Raw genomic sequence first — 24,892 nt, 5'->3', positions numbered from 1 at the left:
TCTTTTTTTTTTTTTTTTAATTTATTGGAAATCTTAGTTAAAATTGAATCTTAGTTCCCAAGGTTGGTGGCACATTGACGATGTAAGGAATACTTAATATTTCTTACAGCGTCATTGCCTATGGGCGTTGGTGACCATTTACCATCAGGTGGCCCAGCCTATACAAAAAAAAAATGTTTGGAAGGGGTACCATTAACGTTTTTACAATAACTTGCTCTATGCCACTAAGACTGTGAATGTCCATTATATTTCCAAAAGCGCAATTATAAGCCTAATTTATAAACATGTAAAAACATACTCCATTTTATTAGCAAACTTAATGTTTTAAGGTTATCGCAAAATATTAACATAACAACCGAAGACAGATAACAAAGAGCATTTAATATTTTGAACCTTATGAATGCTAGCTTAAGTAACAATTTACTTTGAAGTAGAATATATTTTAAGATCTCTCCGAATATGACACAGCTGTGGCATAACGAAGCTTCGTTTTAATGAATCGTTTTAAAGAAATAAACATATATTAGTATACAATGTTTGTAAAACATAAAGAGTTGAATTGTTTTTTCATAATATGTTGTGTATTAGTATCAAGTGTTTATTCAGAAATCGAAGCACCCAAACTTTTAGATGTCACTGTGACAAAAGAAGGAGGGTTATATGTGGTGTGGGAATCTATAGACGATAATGTATCTGATCCAATACTGGGATATAAGGCAAGTATCAAATTACTTTACGAGATAGGGCTTTGGGTACCCACACATCAGATATTTTTAAGTAATGGTTAATATTTCGTCTTTCATTTTTATAAGAAATGTTAACACTTGTGGGTTTTCAGAAATAAAACACTTAACACACTCTCAATTTTATATACTCGTGCAGCGTAACGTTATACAGGTATATTTTGAAAAAACAGAATGGCGTCTCTATTGGCGCGTCCTATCTCATTTAATAAAATAGTCGGAAGTCAGTTGACGAACTAGTGAGGTTAAATTATTGTTAATTTAATAAACATGACGAATAACGTAATTATAAATAATAAATTATAATAATAATAAAGTATAGGTAAATAAATCAGGATATAATATATTATTGAGAGTTGTTATTATATGCCTCCTCAGCTGGGTGCCTATGTTCCACTTGTTAACATTCGGCCATCCTGTGTGGGCTGCGTCCCGCGGCCCGTATTCTGGTCTTCACTGGCCAGCCCGTAGTCCAGAAAGTAATTTTATGGCAGTAACTAGTTGTCTTAAAATGTAAACTCTGCTAACCTAAGATAAATGTAGAGGCCAATCACACAGTGGTCATTATAAAATAGACTTGTTCACACAGATGTCTCGTAAATTAAATATTTGATCACACAGTCTTCCTTATTTATCAACCCAGACTTGATCACATAGCTGTCCTTTCCACAGACTTGATCACAAAGCTGTCCTTATTCACTAAGATTTGATCACATAGCTATCCTAATTTTAAACAGACTTGGTCACATAGCTGTCTTTTCCACAGACCTTATCACAAAGCTGTCCTTATTCACACAGACTTGATCACACAGATGTCCTTATTTATACAGACTTGATCACACAGCTGTCCTTCTTTATACACACTTGATAAATTGGTTTGTTTAAAATTGTTCTTATATGTATGAGTAATAGACTATTCATTGTACATAAGATTATAGAAATAATAATCTTTACATATTTCACTAATTTCTTTTAATTCAAGCATTATTTCTGTAAGAATCAATGTGTACATATTTTATTGGAGATTATATATAAATAAAAGTTTAAAAGTATGGTATGTAATAATTTTAATATAATTTAGTTTTCATTCAATTGTAAATTACAATAGACTTTATATTCCTAGTAGGTATAATAACTAATTTGATTCGTATGACTAAAAGTAGAAGCAGTGATACAGAAATAAAGAATCAAACATTTGTAACAATTAGCTTTCAAGAAGATCAATTAGATCATCTCTGTCTACTTCTCGGTCACTACTTGAACTGTCATCTTCAGACAAGGTTGGTTTGTAAGGTCGGAGGGTCTGTCCACGAACTACTGCACTAAACTTCCTATATCCCTTCATACCCTTTATACTTGAGATAGTGTATCTGTCTAACGAGCACTCCGCTTTGCACACTCTGTAGGGACCTGAGTATAACCCGTTAAGTTTCTTAGTAACACCAGTCACGGCATCCCTAGCTACACCTCCTTTCCAAAGAACCAATTGACCTACGGTATACTTAATACACTGTTTATGTTTTTTGTCGAATTGTTTTTTCATGATGGTCATATTTTTGTCAATACGAAGTTTTGCAGTTTCCCTATTAGCCTGTAGTTCATCAAATTGACTGTCAAAGGTTGAAGCCGCGTCTGAAGGGAATGACGGATAACGAGAGTTTTTGTGGCCAAACATAAGATTAAAGGGTGAAAAGCCGGTTGTCGCGTTAGGTGTGTTATTGATTCCCCACACGACGTCGTCCAGCTTATTGTCCCATGTACATTCATCTTCTGACATAGTGTTTAGACCGTTCAGCAAAGTACGGTTTACACGTTCAACTTGACCATTTGAACGAGGGCTAGCTATTGCGTTTAAAATATGTTTAAATTGAGTTTCTTCGGCGAATTGCTTAAAATACCTACTTGTAAAAGCTTTCCCCCTATCCGTTATAATTCTTGTTGGGTAACCAAACTGGATAATTATTTCTTTTAACAAACGGATAGTCTCAATTGAACTACAATTTTTAGAAGGTCGGGCGAACACAAATTTGGTAAAAGCGTCTATCACTACCAAAGCATAAGTATTCCCTTTCCGAGTTTTAGCAAAAGGACCCAAATGGTCAGCGTGCAACGTGTGCATGGGTATAGCTGGCTTGTTAATTGGGTGTAGTTCACCTTCCAACTTACCATGATTACCTTTGTTAAATGCACATTGCAGACAACTGTTTACATATTTTCTTATGAATCTCGTCATTCCTTCAAACCAGAACTGAGACTTAATGGATCGTTCACATTTTTCGAATCCGGGATGACCTATTTGATCGTGAAGTTTTTGTAATAGACCATATTTTGCTAATTTTGGGATAACAAAACGATCACCAGCGACTGTTTTTCTAAAAAGCAAGTTATCTTTGATAGTGTAGTTTGCAATTAAGTTAGGGTCAGGATTGTCACGTAGTCTAGAAAGAATGTTTTGAATATTATCATCTTGTACCTGAAGAGTTATTAACCAATCTGAATTATCAATCATGAGTATTGTGTTAGTTACCGGGTTTCTACTAAGGGCGTCTACATGCCTCATACGTTCGCCTGGCCTATACTCTATCTCTAGATCAAATTCTTGTATTGTAAGCCACCAACGAGCTATTCTCGGAATTAAATCACGTTTCACTAGGGTAGTTCTAAGTGCTGAACAGTCGGTTACTATTTTAACTTTAATGCCTGTAAGATAAATTCTGAAACGTTTAAGAGATTCAACAACGGCCAGTGTTTCTAGTTCATAACTATGATAGTGCCTCTCTTCTTTACTCGTAACCCTACTGAAATAAGCTATAGGTTTTAAACTACCATCTGCTTGGTATTGCATTAAAATTCCGCCTAAACCAACCTTACTAGCATCACAATGTAACTCAGTTTTTGCGTTACAGTTGTAAATGCCTAACACAGGCCTTTCAATCAACCGTCGCTTAAGGGTTTGAAACGAATTTTCTTGGTCAGCACCCCAATTCCATTTTACATCTTTTTTTGTAAGTTGAGTAAGAGGACGTGCAATCTGCGCGAAATTTTTAACAAACTTCCGAAAATATGATGTTAAACCGATAAATTGTCTAATCTCATGTACATTGCGCGGCCGGTTATATTGTGCAACACATTTTATCTTAGCACGGCCCGGTTGTATTGTACCAGCTGATATTTCGTGGCCTAGGTAAGTGGCAGTACGTTTTAAGAAAGAACATTTACCAAGATTTAATTTTAAATTGGCCTGTGTTAATAATTGTAAAACTTTTTCTAATAGTACTAATCCTTCTTCTACCGTTTTTGTAGGCAACATTACGTCATCAAGATACAGAGCAACGTTTTGATCGACCCTGCCTAGTGTCATCTGTATTAAACGAGAAAATACAGCTGGGGCATTTGCGAGGCCAAAGGGTATTTTCAAAAATTCATATTGACCGGATGGTGTTACGAATGCAGTCTTAGTTATCGAGTCTTCATGAATACCTACTTGGTAATAACCTTGGGCGAGATCAAGGGTTGTAAAAAAGAATGCCCCGATAGCTTATTGACTTGATCTTCTATATGTGGCAAAGGATATCGATCTTTTATAGTGTTAGCATTTAATGCCCTATAATCGACACAAAGCCTATAGTCTCCTGTTTTTTTTTTACTAGAACTATAGGGCTAGCATACTCAGACATAGATTCCCTAATAATACCCGCGTCTAGAAAATCCCTAATTTTTGCATTTACGATTTCATTTTCTTTGTGTGATAACCTATACGGCTTGCAACAAATTGGTTGGTCATTTATTGTACGGATGTGCATTTTTATGAGATCAGTACAACCTAAATCTTTTGTAGTTCTAGCGAATGAATTAGTATACTTATTTAACAGAATTAGCAGCTGCTTATTTTCGTAATCACTAAGCGGTCCCGTCTCTATTTCGGATAAGTTAATACGTAAGCAATTGGTATTTGAATTGTCTATAGCTAGGGTCGTATAATCGCGCGTGCATGTAGGTATTGTTGCTATCTCAGCCCTAGCTACAAGCCTATTTGCTTCCCATATTACATCAGTATCACCCAAATTTACAATTTTTAAATGACAGTGACATGATTTAATAATAGCAGAGGGTATAAAGTATGCAATATTACCTAACTGTACCCAAACCGTATTAGTTAGAAATGTGTGTTCCCTTTCATTACATTTGTTATAGTCGACATATACTTCCACATAAAGCTGAGTTTGCTTAGGTATTTTAACATTGTGCTTTAAATAAACCGGAAACTTTACAAGAAAATCAGTAGAGTCTAATTTTATATTTTCAAACAAGTCTTGAACCACCTGACTTTGAACAAAACGTACAGAAGAAGCTGTTGTTACTAGACTGACATTATTACTATTAATCATAGTTTGACCAATCAATAAATCGATATCCACCGTTATATAATTAACTAGTTCGACTATTCCATACAGTATTGTATTATCTATTAAGATGCTTAAGTAACCTGAACCGAGTGAATTTACACATGCTCCTCCAAAACCTTGCATAACAGTAGTACTAGGCTCGATTTTAATTTGTAATCTTTTGGCTTGTGATATACAGAGAATATTAATTTTACCGCCTGTGTCTATAAATGCTCTAAGCTGATGTCCATTAACACTATTACAGTTATTTTATCTAGATCGGCATAAATATCGTAGGTAATGTGCATTACTCGACTAACCTTTTGTGGTTGCTGCCGCAAAGTGCTAGCGCTCCCACCGCCAAACCAGCACGCCGCCGTTGTATGTCCACGGCGCCAACAGCTCTCGCAACGCTGCTGCTGCCTGCAGTCTCGGGCCTCATGACCCGCCCGACGGCACACGTAGCATAACTTCGGTTGGAGCTGATGAGTCGACGTAGAAACGGGTTTGTTATTGCTGGTACCTCTTCTCCATGTTGATTGTCGCATTGCATTTGAATCAACCCGTTGAAAGTTCTCTAGCGAAGATAAGTAGCCATAGTATAGTTGTTCAGGTGTATCACAACTATATGCCTTAGCATTAGCCCTTAATTCTTGAGGCAACCCCCGTATTATACACGAAATTGCATCCCCGCCGACGATACTGCATTTCTTCAGTAATGATAATTTTTCGTGATAATACTTCGTCATAGTTTCTTTATCTTCTTTCTTTCTTGCCAACATGCGTTCTAATTTGTCTACGTATTCTGTCGATCGCGGAAATGCAACCATCAGCATCTCCTTCCATTCGCCCCAAGAGAGAGAATAATTTTCAAGGTCGTCGTACCATTCTCGAGCAGAGCCTCGCAACCGTAATTGCATAATAAATGTTCGATCGGTTTGATTCCGTGAAGCCGATTTTGTGAAGCCATCCAATAATGTTATTGTTGGTATCTTCTGGTCTGAATTTCGGGATGACTTCAGCGTCACAGGGTGCAACGTGACGTTTTTTGCGTATGTTTTCCTTACATGTGTCATTAGAGAAAAAAAATCACTATTTTCTTCTTCAGTTGAACTTGAATCGCTATTTTTTCGTTTACGTATCCCCAAGCCATTTACGTATGGTCCAGACATTTTTAACACTATCCCACTTCTGATATGTTAACACTTGTGGGTTTTCAGAAATAAAACACTTAACACACTCTCAATTTTATATACTCGTGCAGCGTAACGTTATACAGGTATATTTTGAAAAAACAGAATGGCGTCCCTATTGGCGCGTCCTATCTCATTTAATAAAATAGTCGGAAGTCAGTTGACGAACTAGTGAGGTTAAATTGTTGTTAATTTAATAAACATGACGAATAACGTAATTATAAATAATAAATTATAATAATAATAAAGTATAGGTAAATAAATCAGGATATAATATATTATTGAGAGTTGTTATTATATGCCTCCTCAGCTGGGTGCCTATGTTCCACTTGTTAACAGAAACCTAGATAGATAAATAGATTTGAAAAACAGAAATTTTAAATATATTTACGTTGAGTATGGATGTTTGTCCTCTATTGTCACAATAAACTATTATAAAGTAATATAACATTTACCTTACAGTTTATTAAGATTACATGTTTATTGTTATGTTAGTAAATTAAAGATTAAGGTTAAAGAGCATACATTATTTATGTTACATTTAAACAATTAACCTGAACTGCTTGCACATAATTTTTCTTATAATGAATGCTGGCTTGACGTATATACATATGTATATCGTGAGCGACACACCAATGATTATTTTTACATTTTAAAGTATAAAAGCAATACTTCACTATAAGAAATTAATTATATTCGTATTTACAATCTTAAAACTTGTATTAGGAGTGGAACGACAATAGCCCAAAGGGCCCGACCTTTGGGCTATTCAGTGGGGAGGCTTTAGGCTATTGCGCTTTTGTCGTTTAAAATGTTATGAATATTTCTCTTCCTATGTATAATTCATGTAACCATTTACTTAGTGGAAGCCCGCCTGGGTAGGTACCCTCCATTTATCAGATATTCTACCGCCAAACAATGCTAAGTACTTATTACTGTTGTGTTCCAGTTTGAAGGGTGAGTGAGCCAGTGTAACTACAGGCACAAGGGACATACCCTCTTAGTTCACAAGGTTGGTGGCGCATACGCAATGTAAGATTTAATATTTCTAATATCGCCAATTTCTATGGGCGGTGGACCACTTATCATCAGATGGCCCATATGTTTGTCCTCAAACCTACAGAATAAAAAAAACAATCAGCACAGAGAGTGCAGCATCAGAGAGTTGAGTACTGCAAAAAGAGAAAGAAAAGATTCTTTCTCTTTTTGCAGTCATTTTGGAACACGGCTTCACCCATCCTATCCTAATGTTTCCAATCTTCCTTCTGTCGTAGCTTTTTATATGCTCGTATCATCTATGTTCATCTTACTAAAATAAATTAATTTTCGCAGATCAAAATCTGGGAGGTGAAAGAAAAAACAGAACGAATGTTTAAGCTGATCAATGCTGATCAAGTACCGGGTTTCGTGAAAGAAGATAGGGCCAGTGAGGTAGGAATGGATTGCCTTAATATTACTCCTATATGATGTAGCTAGTGTCATTGTATTTTATTTAAACGCACTTATCGTAGGAAGTACTACGATAAGTGCGTGCGCGATTTATAACATACTTTTTTTATGCAATTGACCGCCGTGGTCGAGTGGTGTGTACACCGGTCTTCACGCCACTCTGAGGTCCCGGGTTAGATTTCCGACCGAGTCGATGTAGAAAAAGTTCATTAGTATTCTATGTTGTCTTGGGTTTGGGTGTTTTCGGTTCGTCTGATTTTCCATAACACAAGTTTTAGCTTTAGCTGCGTAAATAGGGATCAGAGTGATGTATGCGATATTGTCCAATATTTATTTATTTATAGAACATCAACACACATATTACTATATTCAATGACCAGTATAGATATATTGAAATTAGTTACTTAGTGAGAATCAACGACAAATCTATCATGGTTTTGAAAAAAGGGCCCAGAAAAATTACCAGAGAGCAACATCGTCGAAATAATTATTTAAAAATTGATGACAATAAGAGGTGATCGTTTTATTTCGATTGTGTATTATTAAAATTAATATGTATATCATCGAGATGATGAGCTGAGATGATCTACTAAAATTATGATAGAAGCAGTAGATAATTAGAAGTCATCTTAATACTATGTTGAAGCAGCGATCTGGAAGTATCCAGAACCTTCGAATATTTTAAAACAACTCATTTTTCTTTTCAAAATTTTTTCAGGATTTCAGCAAAGATAGCATACCAGAAAATAAACCTCGAATGTTTAGAGCTGATCCAGATTCAACTAGTTTGGAGATAGGTTATATAAAACCTGATGCTTTGAACGAGATAAGAATTCAAGCTTACAAACAAAAGGAAGATGGCGCGTACTCTGAACCTTGGAGGCTAAAGGTTTTTAAAGAATACGGACATGACGCGGTCGGGCATAGACATAAGGACGAGTGTATTCTCACTGTCACCACCCAAACTAGAGCGATGGGTGGACCCTTACCTCACATTTACAATAGTCACTTATAAGGCAAACACACACCAAAATATATCCGTCTAAATGTATGGTGATCTTTTTCTTCAGTCTAACTTTTTTGTTAATTTATTACAGTACGAAAACTATGTTTTTTTTTTATTTGTTAAAAAAAGTTTTATTGTGATGTTTTTATTTATTACATGTATTTATTTTCTTTCGTTTGGTCTCTTCAGCATTTCCCGCGGCGGCTCGAACCATTACATGAGTTCCCTAATGTGAAATGGGGCTAATAATAGAAAATATTGCAGACAATGTAGTACCCTACAATTAGGAAAGAATTGGGCAAAAAAAATGTTCCTATTTGTAAATGCTAAAAATAAATTGCTTAAAGAACAAATAAAACAACTGTTTGAAAATTCGTTTCATTCATTAAAATATAAAGTACTTAAACTGAGGTAATTAGTTTGATTTGTAAACTATTTGATAACATTTAGTAACATTTCAGTCCTAAAGTTTTAGAACTGATCACAAGGCCACAACTCTAACATAGTCGACAACCAATCCAGGTTGAGTCCAAGTTGGAAACCAGTTTTCCTTATCTTGCCAAAAAGTAAGACTGGCCTTGCGTCCCCTATTACTCCAGGGTTTTGGTTTTCCACCTGATTTGACTCCATCCGGGAATTCCATAGTGCCTCCAACAGCGACACCTAGAGCTATCTGAAACTGCAAATAAATAATCAATCACTCGGTTATTTTTAGAAGAATACGAAATAACCTCTCTTATTTAGACAAATAAAATATTGTCCAACTGTGACGAACGTAAAAATTACTAAAAAGTACTTAAATATCTATATCTAAGTCTTATTGTCTTTGATTATCTATAATATAAAAATAAGTCGGGTTTTCCTTCCTGACGCTATAACTCCAGAACGCACGAACTGATTTCGACGGTTTTGCATTCGTTGGAAAGGTCTCAGGCTCCTTGAGGTTTATAGCAAAGAAAAATCATTAAAAATTTCAAAGAAAAACAGGAAAACAGGGAAAATCATTTTATTATCGCCATCTCTTATACATAACATGTACTACAACAGTAGGTGGTGTGTAATTATTCTCACGAAAATAAATACGTTTCATTTTAAGTAGATGGCGCCGGTGCGTGATAAATTGTTTGACAGCTTTTCATGTGACATTTATCTTGCGCACGTTCTTTCAAACGCTAACTTTAAACTGATATATTGTTCACTATGAAACTGAGGTTAAAGTTATTCGTTTCTTAATTTGAGGTTAAATTCACAAGTCTATCCATAATCCAAAATGCCAAGAGTATGACGTGCGAACATCGGCCGTCGCACAAGACATGCAAGCCAGCAACAAGTGTATTCGCAGAATTTGAGCGAAGAAAGACATAATATAATCAGAGAAAAAGCCCGATTGAGACAACGCGTGAGCACACGAAGATCATTGGCATCATACAATCGCTTGGCATTCCAATATGATCCCACTACGAACTACTACTACTAATTTCTGCAAATATATTTCTTTCGTCGATGGTGAGTCAGCTGAATTTGCGGGGCAATATACAGGGAACACAAAGGTTAAAGAGACGAATTATTGAACAGCTGCAAGCATTTTTTCACGCTAATAACGCTGTGGTTAATATGTTTAAAACAGCATTGGAACGAATGCCATCGGACACGCACAAATTTATCACAAGAGCGGATCGTAGCCCAGCAGGTGAACATGTGCGAAGATTCAATGCGCCCATCGTTGATGATGTTGCTGCAATTATTGTTGGCGATCCAACTACATCACGAGATATTATCGTTCAGCGAAGAAGCAATATCATGCACCGTGCAAACGAGACACATCGTTTGTACGATGCGTTACAATATCCAATAATTTATTGGCAAGGGCAAGACGGATACGACATCACGTTGAAGATGGTCGATCCAATTACAGGTACAATATTCACACACTAATTGTTACTATTATTGGCTTAACAATACATTTAATTTTGTATTTTCAGGCGAATCAACGAACAAAAAACTAAGCGCAATGAATTACTATGCGTATCGTATGATGATTCGTACACATGAGGAGAATGTTATTCTGAAGTGCCGTCGGCTATTCCAGCAAATTCGCTGTCGACATGTAAGTCGAGACCGAACGTTTAGCATTCATCCGATTCAATCAGGCAAAGCTTCGAGGATTCTGTACACTTGCGTGATGCTATTAATTCAGATGGTAATGTTCAAAATATTGGACGCCTGACGATTCTTCCATCATCTTATATCGGAAGCCCACGCTACATGCACGAATACGCTGAAGATGCCATGACGTACGTGCGAAATTATGGAACTCCGGATTTATTTATTACGTTCACATGCAATCCGAAGTGGACGGAAATTGAACGTGAGTTGGACCCGGACCAAAAACCGCTAGATTGTCATGATATAATCGCCAGAGTATTTCAGCAAAAACTTAAGGTTATGATAGATGTGCTTACGAAGTATCGAGTTTTTGGTGACAGACGTTGTTATATGTACTCGGTGGAATGGCAGAAGCGTGGACTACCGCATGCTCATATCCTAATTTGGTTACTGAACAAATTACATACAAATGAATTGGATGACGTCATATCCGGTGAAATTCATGATCCAGTCACTGATCCCCATCTGCACGACCCTTTCAAATGGGCAGATACGTCAGTGCTAATGAAGCACTGTGGCGATTATTTTCATTCCAAATTCATGAAAGATATCCCACAGTTGTACATTTAGCAGTGCATTTGGAAAATGGACAATGAGTTCACTTCACTGAGGCTAATGTGGCACAACGTCTTCTTTGCAATGTGTGAAGCAGATCCATTTGCAGCGACGCTGATGTACGTTGAAATGCCCAAGTTTTACACTTAGAATCAATCAACAAAGACATTTCAACGTCGCAAGCAAGGAAACCCAGTTCCAGATTGGCCACAGGTGTTTTCCACGGATGCGCTAGGTCGCATGTATACTGTTCATCCTAGAAATGATGAATGTTTTGATTTGCGACTGCTGTTGGTAAATGTACGTGGGCCAAAATCATGCGCATTTGAAAACTGTAAATGGTCACCAATGCGAAACATATCGAGAAGCATGTCAACTATTGGGTTTGCTGGAGATCGATTCTCATTGGTTTTTTTTTTGGGATTTAACACTTGCTGATTCAGTTGTTTCATCAAATGCGTACCAAATACGAACGCTGTTCGCAATTATCGTCACCACATGTTTCTCTTCACAACCAATGCAGTTATGGAAAAATACAAAGACGACATATGTGAAGATATCTTAAATTGCTTGCGCATTCGAACGAATAACCTGGACATGCAAATAACTGATGAAGTCTACAATGAAGGATTGATTCTGATTGAGGATCAATGCTTGACTATTGTAAACAAGCTACTTATTTAAGTAGGAATGGTTGTGCCCAATCGATCGATGCACGATGCATTCAACCAAGAATTAAATCGAGAGCTGCAATACAATGTTGATACATTGCAGGAATTCGTTCGAAATAATGTGCCGTTGCTGAATGAATAGCAAAAACAAGTATACGAAAACAAGGAAAACATTTGTCATTTCATTCATTTTGGCTAATATTCGATCAAGATGTGACATAGCTTTGGCGTTAGCATCATCTGAATTGCGGCGACTCTTCTTGATGGCAGTCGTACTGCACATTCTGCGCTTAAGTTGCCACTCAATTTAAACACAATTGATACTCCAACATGCAATATTTCCCGATCCAGTGCAATGGGAAAATTGTTGATGCAATGCAAGCTCATTGTTTGGGATGAGTGCACAATGGCACATAAGAAATCACTTGAAGCACTTAACTTTACATTGAAGGATCTTCGGCGAAATTTTTGTAATCGAAATAAATTCATTATTTCCAACGAATGCAAAACCGTCGAACGGTTTTGCATTCGTTGGAAAGGTCTCAGGCTCCTTGAGGTTTATAGCAAAGAAAAATCATTAAAAATTTCAAAGAAAAACAGGAAAACAGGGAAAATCATTTTATTATCGCCATCTCTTATACATAACATGTACTACAACAGTAGGTGGTGTGTAATTATTCTCACGAAAATAAATACGTTTCATTTTAAGTAGATGGCGCCGGTGCGTGATAAATTGTTTGACAGCTTTTCATGTGACATTTATCTTGCGCACGTTCTTTCAAACGCTAACTTTAAACTGATATATTGTTCACTATGAAACTGAGGTTAAAGTTATTCGTTTCTTAATTTGAGGTTAAATTCACAAGTCTATCCATAATCCAAAATGCCAAGAGTATGACGTGCGAACATCGGCCGTCGCACAAGACATGCAAGCCAGCAACAAGTGTATTCGCAGAATTTGAGCGAAGAAAGACATAATATAATCAGAGAAAAAGCCCGATTGAGACAACGCGTGAGCACACGAAGATCATTGGCATCATACAATCGCTTGGCATTCCAATATGATCCCACTACGAACTACTACTACTAATTTCTGCAAATATATTTCTTTCGTCGATGGTGAGTCAGCTGAATTTGCGGGGCAATATACAGGGAACACAAAGGTTAAAGAGACGAATTATTGAACAGCTGCAAGCATTTTTTCACGCTAATAACGCTGTGGTTAATATGTTTAAAACAGCATTGGAACGAATGCCATCGGACACGCACAAATTTATCACAAGAGCGGATCGTAGCCCAGCAGGTGAACATGTGCGAAGATTCAATGCGCCCATCGTTGATGATGTTGCTGCAATTATTGTTGGCGATCCAACTACATCACGAGATATTATCGTTCAGCGAAGAAGCAATATCATGCACCGTGCAAACGAGACACATCGTTTGTACGATGCGTTACAATATCCAATAATTTATTGGCAAGGGCAAGACGGATACGACATCACGTTGAAGATGGTCGATCCAATTACAGGTACAATATTCACACACTAATTGTTACTATTATTGGCTTAACAATACATTTAATTTTGTATTTTCAGGCGAATCAACGAACAAAAAACTAAGCGCAATGAATTACTATGCGTATCGTATGATGATTCGTACACATGAGGAGAATGTTATTCTGAAGTGCCGTCGGCTATTCCAGCAAATTCGCTGTCGACATGTAAGTCGAGACCGAACGTTTAGCATTCATCCGATTCAATCAGGCAAAGCTTCGAGGATTCTGTACACTTGCGTGATGCTATTAATTCAGATGGTAATGTTCAAAATATTGGACGCCTGACGATTCTTCCATCATCTTATATCGGAAGCCCACGCTACATGCACGAATACGCTGAAGATGCCATGACGTACGTGCGAAATTATGGAACTCCGGATTTATTTATTACGTTCACATGCAATCCGAAGTGGACGGAAATTGAACGTGAGTTGGACCCGGACCAAAAACCGCTAGATTGTCATGATATAATCGCCAGAGTATTTCAGCAAAAACTTAAGGTTATGATAGATGTGCTTACGAAGTATCGAGTTTTTGGTGACAGACGTTGTTATATGTACTCGGTGGAATGGCAGAAGCGTGGACTACCGCATGCTCATATCCTAATTTGGTTACTGAACAAATTACATACAAATGAATTGGATGACGTCATATCCGGTGAAATTCATGATCCAGTCACTGATCCCCATCTGCACGACCCTTTCAAATGGGCAGATACGTCAGTGCTAATGAAGCACTGTGGCGATTATTTTCATTCCAAATTCATGAAAGATATCCCACAGTTGTACATTTAGCAGTGCATTTGGAAAATGGACAATGAGTTCACTTCACTGAGGCTAATGTGGCACAACGTCTTCTTTGCAATGTGTGAAGCAGATCCATTTGCAGCGACGCTGATGTACGTTGAAATGCCCAAGTTTTACACTTAGAATCAATCAACAAAGACATTTCAACGTCGCAAGCAAGGAAACCCAGTTCCAGATTGGCCACAGGTGTTTTCCACGGATGCGCTAGGTCGCATGTATACTGTTCATCCTAGAAATGATGAATGTTTTGATTTGCGACTGCTGTTGGTAAATGTACGTGGGCCAAAATCATGCGCATTTGAAAACTGTAAATGGTCACCAATGCGAAACATATCGAGAAGCATGTCAACTATTGGGTTTGCTGGAGATCGATTCTCATTGGTTTTTTTTTTGGGATTTAACACTTGCTGATTCAGTTGTTTCATCAAATGCGTACCAAATACGAACGCTGTTCGCAATTATCGTCACCACATGTTTCTCTTCACAACCAATGCAGTTATGGAAAAATACAAAGACGACATATGTGAAGATATCTTAAATTGCTTGTGCATTCGAACGAATAACCTGGACATGCAAATAACTGATGAAGTCTACAATGAAGGATTGATTCTGATTGAGGATCAATGCTTGACTATTGTAAACAAGCTACTTATTTAAGTAGGAATGGTTGTGCCCAATCGATCGATGCACGATGCATTCAACCAAGAATTAAATCGAGAGCTGCAATACAATGTTGATACATTGCAGGAATTCGTTCGAAATAATGTGCCGTTGCTGAATGAATAGCAAAAACAAGTATACGAAAACAAGGAAAACATTTGTCATTTCATTCATTTTGGCTAATATTCGATCAAGATGTGACATAGCTTTGGCGTTAGCATCATCTGAATTGCGGCGACTCTTCTTGATGGCAGTCGTACTGCACATTCTGCGCTTAAGTTGCCACTCAATTTAAACACAATTGATACTCCAACATGCAATATTTCCCGATCCAGTGCAATGGGAAAATTGTTGATGCAATGCAAGCTCATTGTTTGGGATGAGTGCACAATGGCACATAAGAAATCACTTGAAGCACTTAACTTTACATTGAAGGATCTTCGGCGAAATTTTTGTAATCGAAATAAATTCATTATTGATGTGAAATAAAATAAAATTTTTCCTTTTCAAACATTTTTCCTTATAAAACAAAAAACAAATTTCTTCATCTTTTAATCCCCAAACGAAATGTTATAAAAAACTAAGCCATCTGGTGGCGAAACGGAGTTCGCCGGGTATGCTAGTCTATCATATTTTAGAGTAAACCAGAAGTCCAAGCAGGATACATTAACATTAATTGAAATAATTGTATTTAATTAACATGACGTTGTATTTTTTAAATGTTAAAAAAGAGTAACTACTGAGTTTGTTGTCGGTTCTTCTCGGTAGAATCTACTTTCCGAACCGGTGGTAGCTTCACTTAATTGTAAAATGACGATTCAAAAGTGCTTATAAAAGCTTACTTGAATAAAGTTTATTTTGATTTTGATTTTGAGAGTTTAGTCTATGCCGAATGACTTTGTTATAGTCATTAGTATATATTGTATTATAACTTAAAACAAGACACTTTATATTGAAAACTAAACAACTGTGTTTTAAACTAAGTTAAGATAAGACTTGAATACTTAATGATTAAAATATAAATAAAATTATAAATTACTTGAAACTAATTCATATACAGCCAATGATGTTGTAGTAAACAGATATGTTATTAACGCGCAAAAAGTGAAGACTAGAAAACGTCCTAATTGGGACGTTTGCCTTTAGTTGTTTTACGTAGTAATACGTTATTATGCATCATAATTACGTAGTAATACGTTTTGCGTAATTAAAACATCTAGTTATCCCTTTTACTTATTGTTTTTATCAAGCTATCCTTTTTACTTTTAACGAAATGTAAAAATAAACTAAAATAAACGGTCCCCGGCGCGGCACTCTTTTTTCTGTTGTTTAGTATGGATATAAGTTATATCCATACTAAACAAAAAAAAAATATGTTATATCATATAACATATCTGTTTATTAGAATATTGTATACAGCAAAACGTATATGAGCGAGCCAATATAACTATCTGTTCAAGGGACATAACATCTTAGTTACAGTTACATAACATTGTAAATAATGACACATATTATATTGGCAAAGTCTTTGGGTGGAGTTGACCACTTACCATCAGGTGGACTATACGGCAATTTATTTAAATATTTAAAATAAAAGATACAACTCATTAAATAGACTTACGTGATGGTCAAAAGGTGCCATGACGGTAGCGTTTCGGAACAATTTGTACCACTCCCCTCGACAGGACGGAGGCAGCCACGCGCGCAGCCCCGCGGGCCCCGGCAGGTACGTGGCAAAATTAACGCCGTCCACATCCAAGGATATACTGTCTAAAATTAAACAATAAGCTATGTGTTTACTGGTTTCCACCAACCCGCTTTGGAACAGCGTGGTGGAATATGTTGTAAACCTTCCCTTTGTAAACCCTCCTCAAAGGAGGCCTTAGTCCAGCGGGACAGACTGTTGTTGTTACTGGTGTACAATAAAGAGTGTTCCGATTTTATTTTAACCCAGAATAATGTATACCTGGTTTCCAGTGAAGAGCGTATTCGTGGAAGTCATCGCTCCAATACCCTTCAGTCATTTTTTTATAGTAAAACTCTAATGAATCACGACACTTAGCGTTTAATACCGGCCCCCCGCTGATTTCCTGAAAAAAAATATTATTTCCAATCTATTCCAAAAAGTGCATGTTCCTGTTTAGATGTGGATTGAGAAAACTTACACGGATACTATGATGCGAGCTGCTCGCGTCGACATTACCTCGGGATAGTATAATTTTAAGAACACCCGACGCGTAGTTTAAGCTGCCGTATTTTTTCGTCGAAGATTCCAAAAGTATTTCTGAAATTGAATAGATAGTGTACAAACATAGTTAGATATAAAATTCTCCTACGTCTGTATATTAGTTGTGATATTACGGCAATAAACAAACATTAGAGTGTTAAGAGAATAATACGAAAAACGTCATATGTAATAAGAATTCGTTAGGGAACATAACGTTTAACACTTTAACACATAAACTAATGTCATGGGAGATTAAAATTTCCAATAGTACCATATGCAAAAACAATCGCAGAATCAAAAGAGATAATGGAAATAAAAATTTGTTTTTTGTATACTAAGGAAATTATTATTACATCAATATTATCTACAATAACAGGAGAAGTTAAGAAAAAAGTAATTATTTTCGGATACCTAATAGCAAATGGGATCTTTATGAATCATCAATATTAAGTACACAAGCACTTTCAGTATAAAAAGTATTGTCGATTGAACGAATATGTTACACAAAATTGAATATTTATATCATAACATTATTATTTATTGCAAAGAGTTAATAACTAAGGCTACCTATTTCTTTATTGATGTTATTTCTTGTAACGTATATATGTATATAGGGAATGGCAACGTCCCCGTGTCTTGCCAGACCTTTTTTAACAACCTGATGCCATTCGAAGCGCCTTGCTTATGACGGTCTAGGAAACCATAAATAAGGCACCTCAGAAGATCTCTTAAAATGTTTATTGTAATTGCCAATGCTTGCCCATGCAGTTAGCAATGCCACCATTTTGTTCTTGAGGAGGGCCATTTTTATTTACCTGGATAAATCCAATCGCCTCTAGGCAGCTTGGCACGGATATATATTGTTCCGTATGTAAAGGCAAACCGGGCACTCGTCAATCGTCCACTAACTATAGGCGGTAGAATGTTCACACCAGTTGCTTGCATCACGCACATATCACCGGTACATCTGCAGATAATTACATAAGCATATACTTGTTGTCATGTGTCAAAAAAGTAGATTATGTCCTTTCTTACTATCGAATTATCCTGCGTGGAATTTCCGCAGTACATTATAGTATGCGTGTACCGGCCCCCATCGGGAGATTTTTGCTTATTTGACACTATGGAGGATGTTCTTAAAAAGATAAGCGAAAGTAATAAATATATAATTGTATGTGGCGACTTTAACGTAGACTTATTAAAAGCTACTTCGCTGAGTGTTCGATTGGTCACATTGTTTAGGTTATTTAATTTAACGCACCGAGTTAATGAACCAACACGAATAACCAACGATACTTCTACGTGTATTGACAATGTGTTTTGTGACTGTGAAATATATGAATTTTCAATTATAAATAATTTAACTTCTGATCACTGTGGTCAGAAGTTTTCTTTAGAACACAAAGAAATTATTCATTCAAAAAAAATAATGTACAGGCCAATAACGGCTCATAAAGTAAACTGTTTTAAATATATTGTGGCGTGTAAATTAGCTTATTTAGATCTAACGACACAAGATCCAAATGAACTTTATAATTCATTTTTTGAATTAATATTAATAGAATTTAATAAAATATTTAAAATGAAATCATTTTATAATAATACAAAATTGAAGTTTAGTGACTGGGCTACTATTGGTATATATAAAAGTAGAAATAAATTATACGACCTATATGGTATGAAGCAGTGGAATCAAAAGGAAGCCTTTCTAGGATATGTCAATAAATATTCCAAAATATTTAAAACAGTATGTATTTATGCTAAGTATTTATACATAAAGAACAAAATTTTGACTTCCGATAATAGAATAAAGGCCACTTGGGACATTATTGGAAGTGTTAGTGGAAAACCTAAAAAGGAAAGTATACCAATCAAATTAAACACAGGCAGTAAATACACAAATTCTGATTTGGAAGTTGCAAATTTATTTGAAATATTTTTTGATAACATACCTAATAAAATAACATCTCATTTAAAATCATCTACATTAGATGCAGCTAGATTATTAAATAAACATGTTTCTAAATGCGTTATTGATTTTTCTTTTGTAACAGTTTCTGCAATAGATGTTATAAAAGTATTTAAAACACTCAATATTAAAAAAACTAACGACGTATGACGGGCATTTCGGTAAAATTCATAAATAACATCATACACGATATTGCTCCGTATATAGCAGTAATTTTTAACAAGAGTTTGGACACGGGTTCATTTCCTGACTTGTTAGAATGTAGTAAAGTCTTACCACTTTTTAAGAATGGAAATAGGAGCAATCCCAGTAATTACAGGCCTATTTCAATACTCCCATCTTTAAGTAAAATTTTCGAAAAAATTATTTTATAAATCAACTTCTTATCCATTTTGGTACAAATAAAATTTTTCATAGTGAGCAATTTGGTTTTACAAGAGGTCGATCAACAACTGATGCGGGAATTGCGCTTCTTAAGCATATTTACGATGCTTGGGAGAAATCACAGAATGCTATTGGAGTATTCTGTGATTTATCTAAAGCATTTGATTGTGTAGAACACGAGACGCTTCTTTACAAGCTCAAATATTACGGCGTTAAAGGTAGGGCTCTTGATCTCATTGCTTCATACTTAAGTCAAAGAATCCAGCAAGTTTTCATTAATGGAATAAAGTCTACTGGATCTACGCTAAAAATGGGTGTTCCACAAGGTTCAATTTTGGGTCCCTTTCTATTCCTAGTATATATAAATGACCTTCCTTTCTTTGTTAAAGGTATTTGTGATATAGTATTGTTTGCTGACGATACTTCACTGATTTTTAAGGTTGACAGGAAAAAAACTGACTATGACGATGTGAACGGTGCCTTATCACAGATACAAGATTGGTTTAATGTAAATAATTTGGTTTTGAATACTCAAAAAACAAAATGTGTAGTTTTTACCCTACCCAATGTTAAAAAGCAAAATTATAATATATCTTTAAGCGGTGGCCCGCTTGATGTAGCCGATACTACCGTGTTCTTGGGAATAGAATTGATTATATTGAATTGATAGATTCCAGACTTCAGTGGAGACCCCATTTGTCGTCCCTAACAGGGAGACTCAGCTCCGCAGCATACGCGGTTAGAAAAGTTAGACAACTAACTGATATTGATACCGCTCGTTTAGTTTATTTTGGTTATTTTCACAGTATTATGTCATATGGCATATTACTTTGGGGTAACGCTGCAGACATTGAATCTGTCTTTATTTTACAAAAGAGAGCAATTCGGTTTATTTATAATCTTGGAGCTAGAGACTCTCTTCGGGATGTTTTTAACAGAGTAGGAATACTCACTGTTGCGTCGCAATATATTTACAACAATATCATGTATATTCACAGTAACATTGATCACTTTAATAAAATCAGTGATAATCATTGTATATGCACTAGAAGTAAGGATAAGCTTATAACGCCAAGTTTCCGATTCCGCAAAGTCAATAAATCTTTCTTGGGGCAAGGTATCCATTTCTACAATAAAATTCACACACAGACATTTTTAACTTTGCCGTCTCGTAAATTCAAATCGTTTATAAAAAATACATTGGTGAAAAAGGCGTATTATTCGATACAAGATTTTGTAGATTATAAAAAGCGTGGAATTAATACCTGTTGACTTCCAGGCAGGATATATTAATTTAATAATTGTATTAACTAACATGACTGTATTTTTTTAAATGTTGAAAAAGAGTAACTACTGAGTTTCTTGCCGGTTCTTCTCGGTAGAATCTACTTTCCGAACCGGTGGTAGCTTCACTTAATTGTTAAATGACGATTCAAAAGTGCTTGTAAAAGCCCACTTGAATAAAGTATACTTTGATTTGATTTTTTGATTCTTGGAGTTCAAGTTTGCTTCATACAAAATTTCATAAAATTTGGTTCAGCTGTTCCAGAGATAAGTAGATAGATACATACCATTCTTACATAAATACTACTTTGATAAAAACTCTGTGGTAGCGCTTGCAAGAAACCCAGCTACCAAATCACGAGATATTCAATCACCAAATAATACTTAGTGTTACTGTGCGCCAGGTTCAAAGGGGAATGCCAATTTAACTACAGGCACAAGTGACATAACATCTAAGCTACCAAAGGTGGTGGCTCATTGGCAATATTAGAAATGTTTTGCCACTTAGGTACCATAAGGTGGTGTGTTCGTCAATCCGCAAAAAAAAAAAGAATAATAAAAGAGAAGGAGTTACGAGAGATTTCGACCAAATGGATCATTAAGGTTTTGGTGAAGTTTAAGTCCTTAAAAATTACTTAAAGTATTATAAATATGTATAACACAGCTTAGATGTAGCATCGGCAAATTCAATAAAACCGATAACTGCCAATTTATACAACCAAAAGAAATAGCCCATAAGAAGTAACTATTGACAATTTGGAATAGCGATAGAATGATGTACATTCGGATGTGATTGGTTTTACGAATTTTGCCGATGCTACATCTAATCTGTGTAATTAATAAGTAAAATAACGAACCCGCTTAAAAGATCCAAAGAGCCAGTCTGTATGGATTCGTTGTTTTGCTTCAATATGTCCTGCTGAAGTTTGGGCACAATGTTCAAGAAGCCATTTTCAATGAAAATATTGGAGTTTGAATCTGGAGACAGCGGCCTTTGATAGGTCACGAACGGATGTTCCTGTGTATATCAAAATATAATATAAGTATTAAAAACTTAAAATTCTAAAACAACAACAGCCTGTAATTTTCTCATTAATCCTCTCCCTTTGAGGAGAAGGTATGCAACATATTCCACAACACGGTTTGATGGAATACACATGTGGCAGAATTTCAATGAATTTAGACGCATTCAGGTTTACTCACGATGTTTTCCTTCAATTATAAACACAAATTAAGCGTATGAATACTGAGTGGTGCTTGCCTGTGTTTGAACCCGTAATCATCGGTTAAGATGCGGATACCTTTGACCACTTTGCGTCAAGCAAGAAGTTGTTTTGAATGGAACTGTATGCCGACCGTAGTTAAAGTTAAAACTACTTTGAAGATGACTAAGAAACGAAAAGAACTCTTAAATTGATAGCGATCTTTTACTTGGGTGAGAAAATTGTGTCTTACAGCAGACATTCTCAATGAAGGGCAAATGGGCAGGTGATGTTGTATATGTACATACTATACTTACTACTACGATTTTATTAAAAAACCTTTTATTAAAGCCATACTTGCCACTAGATAAAAGAGACAAAAAATACGATTATTTTATTATCGTACTAAATTTAAGTACAATCTTAATCTCAATTTAGATATATTTAGTTTAAATATGCATCACAAGACATTCCTATTGGTGAAAATTTAACTCAAGCGAGGAGTGTTGGAAATACGAATATAAAACTTTATAACGATACTGCCGTGGATGAAGAATGTTTAGTGAATTAAACATTTTTTTGACATATGAAGATTTTGCGATGACCTTTTCACACACGCATGCTTGACCCAAAATGTTATGCAAATAAACTCCATTAAATTAGATAAAATAATTATGGATACTAACAGGATGATTAAACGGTATATACTGTTCAATCTGCCAAAGGTCTTCACGAAAATTGTCGAAATTATCTTCGAAAATTACTTCTTGGGCACAGGCGTAGCCACCTCTGACCTTGGTGGCGGTTTCCGGACAATGAGCTCCAGGAGCGGATGGGTCTTCTAATACTAAAATTTTAAAACTAAAATATGTATTGATTCTGACAATTTTATGTATTTTATGTATGTGTTACGAAAGTCGAAAGAGTACCACCCTCGATTTCTTTCTTTTTTTTGTTAATATATTAAACATACATAGGATCCGTAAAACGTCTGAATACAATGTATTTAACAAACCTTTAATAGTAAAAATTCCCATCGGCGAATAATATCCACCTAGTTGAAGCAAGGCGTCTTTGTTTGAACCATTCACAGCCATTTTTATAAATGGGTTTCCGATAGAGATGAAGGATCGATGTACAATCGTTTGACCGACTTCCAAAGCAATGTTGTGATCTTCAAAAATCCACCCTTCTCGATTCTTTAGTTTCTCTCCAAAACCCCAAAAATCCCTTTTGTCTCCAAACAAAGATGGCATTTTTGTATCATTTACATTTTGAATGGATCCCTCGAATAAAAACAATTTGATTCGCGGGTCACCTGTTTAATAAACAAATCCCGATATAACCTTACACTAATTATATACGAGTTTATAACAAAAACATTAACAAAAGTTCAAGTACGACTCAACTCACGATTCTTTAGCTTATCTAAAATATTTAATATAAAGACCATTGGCATTTGTAAATCATAATATATAAGAGATTTTGTTTACTTCAGACAGATAAACTGATTAATATTTATAGACAACACATGACTGCGTACAGTCAGAATATATTGAATCATTCATTGATATCTTTATTAAAAGAATAATGAATATGAATTCTAAAGAACACAATTTCTTACCTGGCAGGAATACACGTAAACCCTTAGGTTTCAAAGCTTGTATTGTTCTTACGGGGGTTTCATATTTCCATTCGTCGTATCCGCAGTGGACACTTATGATAACGCAGAGGAACGCGATCACCTTGGTGGTCATCTTGTGACTCGTGTGAGATGAGAAGAACCACTCGTTGATTATGTTACCCCCACCATTCAGCTTTGCTTTATCTTGACCAGTGTATTTAATTGTATGCTAAAATATCTAGATATATGAAATATATTTTAAATTCTAATCGCATACCGATTTCTCGGCCACTCGACCGTTCTTAGTTACAGACAACGTCTCATGGGGTATTATATGTGTTTTTCCAAATACATAATTATATATACCACCTATCCAAATAATTTTATGTACACCTATCTATTTATTTATTCTTATATTAGTACTAAATACCGGATCTGATATCTCTTCGCACGGTTACAATAAGTATACACAAAGCATTTCTATCACAATATAGTGGTGGACATTTTTTTGTTGATAACTTTGTTTTCGTCACTAAGTGATAGTATTTCAGCCAATTTATAAATAAACGTAATTAATTATACACCTAAACTAACTTCCATTATTGAAAAACCGTAAAAAAATATATTTGGTAGTTTTTGAGTTTATCGGGACGAGAGTTTATTTTATATGTTGTGATGAATAATGCTATTCTTATAAAATGTTGAATCTTTAGTCCATTGTTTGCTGAAAAGAATTGAAACGAAAACAGCTTTATAATGAATAAATATTTGGTTTTTAATTTTTTGTTTTTTTCGATGATTGATATAACTTTATAATATCTAAAAATATGTTCATACTTCTCAGAAAGTCGGTACCTACCACTTTTTAGAAATCTTGCAAAAATAAAATAAAATCTAGAAAAAACAATATAAAAAATCCGCTGAGTTTTCCTTATAGTTGTTGTGTAGTTGTCCTTTACATATACGTAACAACCGTGGTACAACTACCGTGTAAAACTTTAAACAATTATATT

General features: G+C 35.5%; 2 protein-coding genes across 3 annotated transcripts; one reads left to right on the top strand and one right to left on the bottom strand.

Annotated features, from left to right (window-relative positions):
• The first annotated feature begins 439 nt into the window (after window positions 1-439).
• LOC124536303 lies at window positions 440-9,152 on the top strand. Of its 2 annotated transcripts, XM_047112821.1 has the most exons (4): window positions 440-716; window positions 7,654-7,752; window positions 8,489-8,818; window positions 8,966-9,152. In XM_047112821.1, exons 1-3 carry the CDS (start codon window positions 534-536, stop codon window positions 8,783-8,785), a joined length of 579 nt encoding a protein of 192 aa, XP_046968777.1. In that variant the 5' UTR covers window positions 440-533; the 3' UTR covers window positions 8,786-8,818; window positions 8,966-9,152. The 2 variants fall into 2 exon arrangements, with proteins under 2 accessions (XP_046968777.1, XP_046968776.1); XM_047112820.1 differs by lacking the exon at window positions 8,966-9,152 and having other exon boundaries at window positions 8,489-8,946.
• A 69-nt stretch (window positions 9,153-9,221) lies between these two features.
• On the bottom strand, window positions 9,222-24,039 carry LOC124536301 (beta-1,3-glucan-binding protein-like). The gene is made up of 9 exons (XM_047112819.1): window positions 23,880-24,039; window positions 23,271-23,573; window positions 22,942-23,102; window positions 21,911-22,071; window positions 18,232-18,383; window positions 17,355-17,473; window positions 17,156-17,279; window positions 16,811-16,959; window positions 9,222-9,455 (listed from the first exon to the last, which is right to left on the bottom strand). The coding sequence occupies exons 1-9, from the start codon at window positions 24,010-24,012 to the stop codon at window positions 9,258-9,260; spliced, it is 1,500 nt and encodes a 499-aa protein (XP_046968775.1). The 5' UTR covers window positions 24,013-24,039; the 3' UTR covers window positions 9,222-9,257.
• Window positions 24,040-24,892: the final 853 nt, after the last annotated feature.

Source organism: Vanessa cardui, chromosome 16 (assembly GCF_905220365.1).
Source record: "Vanessa cardui chromosome 16, ilVanCard2.1, whole genome shotgun sequence".
NCBI classification, from domain to species: Eukaryota; Metazoa; Arthropoda; class Insecta; order Lepidoptera; family Nymphalidae; genus Vanessa; species Vanessa cardui.
The sequence above is the reverse complement of the archived record's forward strand: the minus strand, read 5'-3'. Positions and strand labels throughout refer to the sequence as shown.